This window comes from Monopterus albus, unplaced genomic scaffold (assembly GCF_001952655.1).
Source record: "Monopterus albus unplaced genomic scaffold, M_albus_1.0 scaffold19.1, whole genome shotgun sequence".
NCBI lineage: Eukaryota > Metazoa > Chordata > Actinopteri > Synbranchiformes > Synbranchidae > Monopterus > Monopterus albus.
The window spans coordinates 3233369-3241959 of NW_018127899.1; the positions used below are offsets into that span (position 1 = coordinate 3233369).

An 8591-nucleotide genomic window follows, 5' to 3' on the forward strand; every position below is an offset into this window, starting at 1 on the left:
AGGAAAACGTCCAGGCCAGCTGTGTTTTAGCCAGACTTGGCTTTACTCAGTGTTTTCTTGGTGACACTTCATCTGTTCTTAAAAACAAGATATGTAACATTTAGAAGAATATATTATGCTGATATTTAAAGTTGTAACAAATACTGAAATACAAAAACCGTGGTGTGAAAATTAAGAGAATGAAAATGAGCTACAGAAAATAATTCAATGTTTACAAAGGCAACGGTTATGAAACATGCTCACCGAAAATAAAATGCTCCGTTTCTGTATAAAATATAAACTCCTAAAACGTGTAGACCTGTACAAAAAGCAGAATTATCTTTAGACCTAAATAGGAAGCATGAAATAAATGTGTTTAAATTTTTAAAAAAAGAAAGGAAAAGCAGCCTTTTTGTATAAATAAGCAGATTCATTTATTTGTCGTTCGACTGTCACTCGATGTATAAATATAAAGTTTAACATTTTCCACAACAAACACACATACAGACAGAAACATTAAATACATAATTAATACTTCCAGTTGGAACAAATCAGCTCTTATTTACAGAATATATACAGAAACAGAAAAGTGGTCCTCCGCTGCAGTGAATGGAAGCGACAAATTAAAACGGTTTCATTGGATTTGGATGAGAAGCAGGTCTGACTTTAGTCCTACAATACTCCTGTGGTACTGCGTGAATCTAAATCTGCGGGATTGGTGGTTGCTTTTATGGGGTTTTATTGCGGATCTTTGTAATTTGTCTGGTGTGTCTTTCAGGATTTCCACGATGGGGGTTTGTCCGGAGGGAAGTGAACAGCCGGGGCCCGTGGGACTTCAGATGGACGAAAGTGGAGGAATGTAAGTGGATGGTTTTTGGCCTCCGTCCTTCATTAGATACACAGACAGGACGAGGGATCCGTCTGACGTGTGGCTCAGCTGAGCCTTCAAATCATTTGCATAACTTAGAACAAAATGAAAATGCAGCAAGAACTGAACTGATTTCTACTTATCAGTAAACGTGTTCTTTAAAAAGGTGATTGCAAGCCTACATTTCCCAGCATTCATGGGGTTTGACCTAAAAACCTACTGCACGTATTTTAACAACCAAACAGGGACTCTGCAGGTCAAACTATGGAAGATGCTTCCTACCAGCAAAACGAATTGTGTACTGGCGGTTAGCATGAAAATAATTTGACATAAATAGAGTTTCATTCTCATATGTTCTACCCAAATCTTTTAATGTCACCCAAGAAATGACTATTTAATAATTGTGACTTCCTCTTTTGTACTTATTTACAATGTAGCTGGAATTATTATTTGACACCAATACGCTGAGTGTGAATTTCCTTATTTTATAGCTACTGACTTAAGACTAAATTCAGATTTAAGAGAAAACACTGTGTTCATCGGAGGCCCTGGTACCGGCCTATTTCTCGGGCTTTGGACCACATCTCTCAGTCCTCATCAGCGCATGGAGTTTGTTCAGTGGTTGTACAATGTAGAAAATCAGATATAAAATATCATCTATCGATGAGGACTGAGGCGTGACTGAAAAGGTCAGTAGGAAGGGACCACACATGGGCCTGAGGTGTTTCAGGTTCTTTCAGAAACTTGCAGAATCATGAACGAACTTTCACTTTCAGTGATTTTTGTCTGGCAGGAATGAGCTTCCATATCTCGGCTAAAGGAAAAACAAACTTGGTTCTAAAGTAAAAACAAAGAGGTTGTGAAGACTCAGTTCCGCCTAAATAAATAACTTTCACCGTGTGTGGCTCTGTGTTTACAACTGGACGGTGTGGCAGGATGTTCAGGTGTGAGGTTCTATAGGACTTGGTAGATCAGGTTGGGGTCCTGGCTGGCATTTGGGGAGGGGGCCTGGGTGGGCCCTGGGGCTGCCACCACCCCAGCCGGGTCAGTTGGCGGGGACCGTGGGGGGCGGAAGCAGGCTGCTGTTGTCGGTGGAGATTCGCTCCACGATGCTGGACAGACAGTCGAGGCTGGAGACCACCGAGCTCCGCTCAGTCTTTGGACCACCTGCAGAGAGTGGACCAGTAAGGTCTGTTATTATTCTGTTATTTTAGTCTTTAGTGTGTGTGTGTGTGTGTGAGAGAGAGAGAGAGAGGACAAAGTGTGACAAAACTGTCCTAATGTGAAAAAAATCAAGTCAAAGAACATGGCCCAGAGTAACTGTAGTGAAACTGTAGATTTTTACCTCTTGATACAAAACAAACCTGCTGTTTTTAATTCTGCCACAGGCAAAGACAATAGTAAAGATATCTATTTTAAACTAATTGTATGCTTTATTTTTAAACAAAGGGTCCGAGTTCGTCATATTTGTTTTACACTACCTCGCAACTTAATGTATTAATTACATGTTAAAAATAAAACTAGCAGCCTTTTATAAAAGAGCAACTTCTCTTTCTGAAAGTCCGAAGTCCGTTGCTTTTCTATTACTTATTTGTTATTAAAGCTGAATAACGTGGCTTAATATTTCAGTGAGTGTTATAAATCAGCTGTTTTCACCAAAGTGCTTTCTCACCGTTTGGAGTTTCGGAGAAATAAGAGCTGCTGTCGTAGCTTCCTCTCCGGGTGGACTGACACGTCGGGCCGTTAAAATCTGTCTGCAGAAAGAAAAGCACGTTGCACTTAGAAGGACATGTCGACACAGAGCAGTAACAAATGTGCTTTAGGTCACAGAAACACTGACGAAAAACACCCGCAGCTTATGTTGTAAGATTAGAGGGAAAATGTGACAACGAACTGAAAATAAAAAATAAAATGGTGAATGTCGTGCGCAAGAATCATTTCAGAAAAATGGAAACAATAATTGATAATTGTCTTGTTTTCAAAATGTTTAGATCAATTTTCCTGAATGTTTTAGATAAACTGTTCTCCAATCGAGAAACGAAAACTACTTTCATACTAGTTTTTAAACGAACTTGGAGTTGTGCGCAAAATTATAAAGGGAATTTGTTTCATTATTTAAATACGGATCTCAACAATTCATTACACTTTATCCGATTCTTTTTACCACATTGAACACGTTGCCTTTAACTTTAGGCCTCCAGTGCGACCTCATCCTTTGAAACTGTTCCAACAGAGCTTTCTTTAAACACTGAGGGATAAAGCTAAACCTTGAATTAGTGCAAATTATGGCCAGACCTTTGTGAGTAGGATTAAAAGGAAAATGTGATGAAGAACACGATAATTCGCTTAAACGAAATTAGCTTTTATACCTTTCTGACATAAACTTTCAAAGGTTTATGTGCAGAAGTTGCATTTTGCTCTTGTGCGTAAATGTGTAGCTGAGTCCACGCACAGGAGAAAACGATAAAGTTCTTGGTTAAAATGAACTTTGGAAACTGACGAAACCGAAATGTACAGCGCAGTCAGAGATCGGTCCACTCTACAGCAACTAATGCAACAGAAAGTCCAAAGAAATATAACTAATTAAAGAAACTAAAAGTGGGGGAAGTTGGTCGTGCGTAAAAGCGCACAAGAGAAACTGGACACGTTCCCACCCGCCACCAGCGCGCACAGAAGCACCCCTCTCCGCTGACTCCGCCTGCCACCGTCTTTCACACCTGTCAGTTCCTAAACTCACCATGCCGTCGGAGCAGTTGGAGCGGGGGCTGGAGGCGTCTGAGTCCCCGCTGTAGTGCTCCAGTACCGGGTAGAAGCCGTCGTCCTGTCCTCCCCGTAGCAGCGCCTGCAGGGACTCGATGTAGCTGATGGCATTGCGCAGGATCTCCACTTTGGGCAGCCGCTGGTTGGGGTTGGCCGTGGTGCAGCGCTTCAGGGTCTCGAAGGCGTCATTGACCTTGCTGAGCCGCCGGCGCTCACGCAGCGTGGCCGCCTTCCGCCGGTCCGCGTTGGTGGTCTTCCGCTTGCAGGCCTTGCAGGACCAGAGCAAGCAGCGGCCCGCCTGGTGGTGCCCGCTGGGGGCGCGGACGTGCTCGTCGTCCTCCACCTCTGCGTGGTGGTGAAGGTGCAAGAGGGAGGACGGGGAGGAGGACGTGGAGGAGGAGGGGGAGGAGGCGGTTGAAGAGGAGGAGTCGTCTGGCTTCAGCAGGCCCACATGGACGAGTCTCGGGTCCAGGTCTTCGAAGAAGTGCATGTCGCTGGTGTTGAAGCAGGGGTCGTCATAGAAATCATCAGCTGCGGGGATGGGGAAAGAAATATCCGACAACTCCATGCTCAATCCCAAACACACCACAGGAGAAGCCAAATCCAGAGCAAATACAACTTTCAATGTTTTTATCAGGAAAGGAGAAACGGGAGGAAAGGAGCTGGATGTGGAGCAGGGGTCGGAGCTTTCCAGGGAATGTGGACTCCTGTCACTCACTGCTCTGTGTCCGCAGCTGTTGACAGGCAACACCTTATACCTGGGACAACTACGGGGGGCGGGTCAGAGCGATGACGCCCACAGAGGCCCGACCAATCACTTGGCGGCAGGAGGGGTTTCCAGCGTCACAGTAATTAGTGTACACTTACCCCTCAGAGACCAGCAACAACAGGATGATTTACTGCTGCTGCACATGGTGGGGGCGACGTGCACTTTAATGCAGAAGGTAAAGCACGTCAATATTAAAATCAGTATAGATTTGTTTTGGTAATTTCTTCTGTCCATCTTGGTTAATGCAACGTGTTTATAGTTAAACATTATTGTGCTTTTAAAACCGTGTGTAGGCTAAAACACACTGAGTTCATTAGCTCAAATGTGTTGATTTAGCGTAGGACTAGTGAATGAAAAACTAAAAAACAGATCTACAACGGTAAACCTTTAGTTTCATTAACCATCCGCCTGTGTGGGCAAAAATTACTAGTAAACATTTAATCTTACCGCAACAAAATCTCTGATTTTTTTTGTACCTATAAAAGTGAAAGAGAGAAATATAAGAGGATTTTTAAAATTAAAATAAAAACTAACAATGAAAGTTTGAGCCCTGTTAAATTTTTATGGTAGCAGCAAAAGACTGTAAAAGAAATGAGATTAAAATATTAAAGGTTCAAAATAAACTGTGCATCATATTTGGAAATAATTTTAATCAGAGATTATGGTATGCATTTGTTTTCCTTTAAACAGCGATGACCTCTGACCTTTGACCTCAGTATTCACGGCTTTGTATAAAAAGTGAAAAATTGCAACAAAAAATAGTCAAATCAACTGAAACCAAAAATATTAAAATATTGTTCTTATTTCATTTCTTTTCTTTGTTCCTTTTTATTTCAAACTTTATTCCCAACACAGGAAATAAACACAAATACACCTAAAATAAATACACTTTTGTTTGGAAGACAAACGAATGAAGAGATGCGTCACATCCAAACTTGGTGGCATCCAGCTCATGTTTCATCAAACATCGTTTTTAAAGTGTGAACTGAATAATCAAATTAACGCCACCGAGTTTATTTGCAGCCTGTGTCGCTGCCCTGCTCTTTGCCTGCAGCTCCTCACAGCTGCCGCCACTGCTCCACACTGAAACGTTCAAATGCACCTTTCTGATTTGCACAACACATGCAGCCGAGTTTCAGGTGTGTCGTGCTGCTGCAGTACACCGCTACTGCGGCTGGAGGACGCTGCAGAGCAGACACAGACACCGCTGCAGACTCATCCCCACTTTGCCCCCAACACAGTCTTGCAGATGGTTAAATGCTGTGGATGCTTTTAGAGAAAATATTCAAACCCATTGTTCAGAGGATTATCACTCCAAAAATGATCGAAGGGTCTTATAATAAATGCCCTAACCCCAGACAACAACTAAATGCAATTTGGTAAATGGGTTGTTTTTTTGCTGCTGCTAAAGGGTTATTAGCTTTATAAGCTTGTAAACATGAGTCAAACAGGCTTCAACAGGATTTTAAATGATCATAAGTTAAGAAATGTTCAAAGTCTTTGCTCCAGGCAGTGGTGGGAGAAGTACTCAGATCCTTTACTTCATTAAAAGTAGCAATACCACAGAGTAAAATTACTCTGTTCCAAGTAAAAGTCATCCATTCAAAATAAATAAAAGGACAAAATTACTGGCATCCATATATACCCGCAGTACCAGTACTTGTCCTGCAGAACAGCCCATGTCCCAGTAACGTCTCTGATACTGGATCATAGTGACTGATGCGTTACTGTGTTCATCACTTTACAGTTTTTCACAATTGTTAAAACAATAAACCCCATTTTTTGAACCAAATTCTCAATAGCCTAAACCAATTTGTCGAATAAGTCACTCTTTCTGCAAAAACTTAAACAAGTTCAGGCATTTAGACTCTGTTAGCAAATCTCATGTACTCTTTTTGCTAAACTCTAAACACATTCTCACTCACTAAAACAATTCGCACTGTGATGAACCTGTGTTGCAGTATAGATAACAATATGACAGGTAGAGGAATATGAGGTGTTGGACAAAAAGGACGAGGAAGAGTAAGACCTTCCACCATACGGCACTTTCCTCAACCCAACAGATGAGTTTTTCTTTGCATGGCGGTGGAAAGTCTATGACCGAAACCCATATGCCAGGGAAAATCTCTTACAGGCACTGGAACTGGCCTGTGATGAGATAGACGTGCAGTCTTGGCAAGGCTGGATCCGCCACACCCGAGGGTTTTTTGCCCATTGCCTGGCAAGTGTTTTGCGTGTTTTTTACTATATACAATAAACTTTTATTTTTGTAACTACATGTCCTGGATGCGGTGTTCTCCATTATTTGATTTAGTGTCTAATGACTGAGCTGCAGTGTGTATATGACTGACTTATGTGTCTATGATCTGAAAGCATTGTTTGATTTTGAGTGCTGGTAAAATGGTTTTGAAGCAAATGCTTCATTTTGCCAGACGAGTTAGAGGTTTTGTGAATTTAGTTTGAGTATTTGCATTTGTGTTTAAGGTTTTGAGAAAATGAGTGGTGGTTTCAAGAAACATGTTTTAGCAATTCAGAAAAACTGTAATAGGGTAAGGATAATCACCTTTATTGGCCAAGTATGTTACACACAAGGAATTTGTTTCCTGTACAGAACCGATGGCAGCCATCTGCGGCGCCAATTCAACCGATGGCTTTAACCATCGGGGGCAACGGAGGGGTTCAGTGTCTTGCCCAAGGACACTTCAGCACATGGATTGCCAGCACCGAGATTCAAACCTTCAACCTTCTGGTTGGGAGACGGCCGCTCTACCCACCACACCACACCACTGTCACCTCCCCCGATATGCTGCAGCTGGTAAAGGTGGAGCTGATAGTAACTACCTTATATACTTATACTGTGAAGTAACGTCTGGCTCATTTGACCCAGGACGCCGACCCTCTCCTTCAGCCGCCCTCAGCGCCACGCACACGCTGTCACTGCCTGGCTTCTGAAAGTCATGAACAGCATCAGAGTCTTCATTCATTTGGACACTAAACAACAGCAAAGGCCATGAGTGTCCCCCCCCCCCGGTGGTGTGAGACTGAGGCCATCATCTGCAGGTTGACGTTAATGTGTAACACTGAATCCACAGATGAAACATCAGTGAGTGTGCTCACATGAACGAGCATGTCCACGTTAGAATGCTCATCCTGGTTTGGATCATACTCAGGATGTAACACAGAGAAATCAGGTTACCGAGTTCTGCAGGACGTGCACACACCTGTGGATCTCACTGGAAAACCACCTGTATCAACATCATATGCCAACAAAAATCTATGTAATTCTTAACCACATATTGTGATTTATTGTATCATTTGAAACCAACACATCAAGGCACAGATTGGCAGGTTGGCCTTTATATGTTCAAACTAATCTGACTCACTGTGTTGCAGTGCTTGTAACCGAGTCCTTCTCCCTGACATGCGCTGGTCATTTGTCTCTTCACTGTGTAAGAAGCGGTGCCATGTCTTTAGTCTGAGTCAGAACAAGATGGCACACAACAGGACACGTAGAACTTTAACTGAGAGAAAGGAAACGTGAGACAAAACTAATTCAAGCAGTAAAAGAGCGCGAGTGTGACTCCTCAGAGAGCTCTGGAGAGATGGATAACGAGGTGCACCTCACTGCTGCTGACTGGGCCTGCTCCTCAGTTCTGACACGATTTTACACGACTCATAAACCTGCAGCCACGCTGCGACGTGCCAAAGCCAGTCGCTGATGCCGTCGGACATCTGGAAACACCATCAGCACTAGTGTCCCTCTGCCACAGCATTAATCTCACCAATTTTCTGGAACTCAGGGAGGAAACGTACACCCTACCAGGCAGGTCTCCAGGGCTTTAACCTCTCTCCTTCTCTGGCATCTTGGTATCCTAACCCAGCCCCTCACCCTGACCTGTCACTAACGCCTGGCCCAGATGAAGAGCCTCGTTCCAAAGTGAGATCTCTACCATTTGGAAAAAAGAAACAGAGATATGGCGACACCTGCTCTGACCAAATGACATATAGCACAGGAGGAAAATAAATCCTGGTGATGGGATGTTTTGGGAGGAACGTGGGGTAAAACGAGAACGCTGTTACAGAGTGAAACATCTCCATCCCACAGATACAGTTCAGATCGTAAATTTAGTTTCAAACTGGGTCCACAAATCAACTCACCATACCGGATCATGTAAACAGCCCAGGGCCCGTGAGGATTCAGCCCCCACTGCCACC

The 8591-nt window shown here is 43.1% G+C and overlaps 1 protein-coding gene across 1 annotated transcript; it reads right to left on the reverse strand.

Moving 5' to 3' along the window:
* Nucleotides 1–447: 447 nt before the first annotated feature.
* Nucleotides 448–8108, reverse strand: LOC109956414 (myoblast determination protein 1 homolog). Its single transcript, XM_020593504.1, has 4 exons — nt 8002–8108; nt 3585–4374; nt 2520–2601; nt 448–2014 (listed from the first exon to the last, which is right to left on the reverse strand). The coding sequence occupies exons 1-4, from the start codon at nt 8106–8108 to the stop codon at nt 1893–1895; spliced, it is 1101 nt and encodes a 366-aa protein (XP_020449160.1). The 3' UTR covers nt 448–1892.
* Nucleotides 8109–8591: the final 483 nt, after the last annotated feature.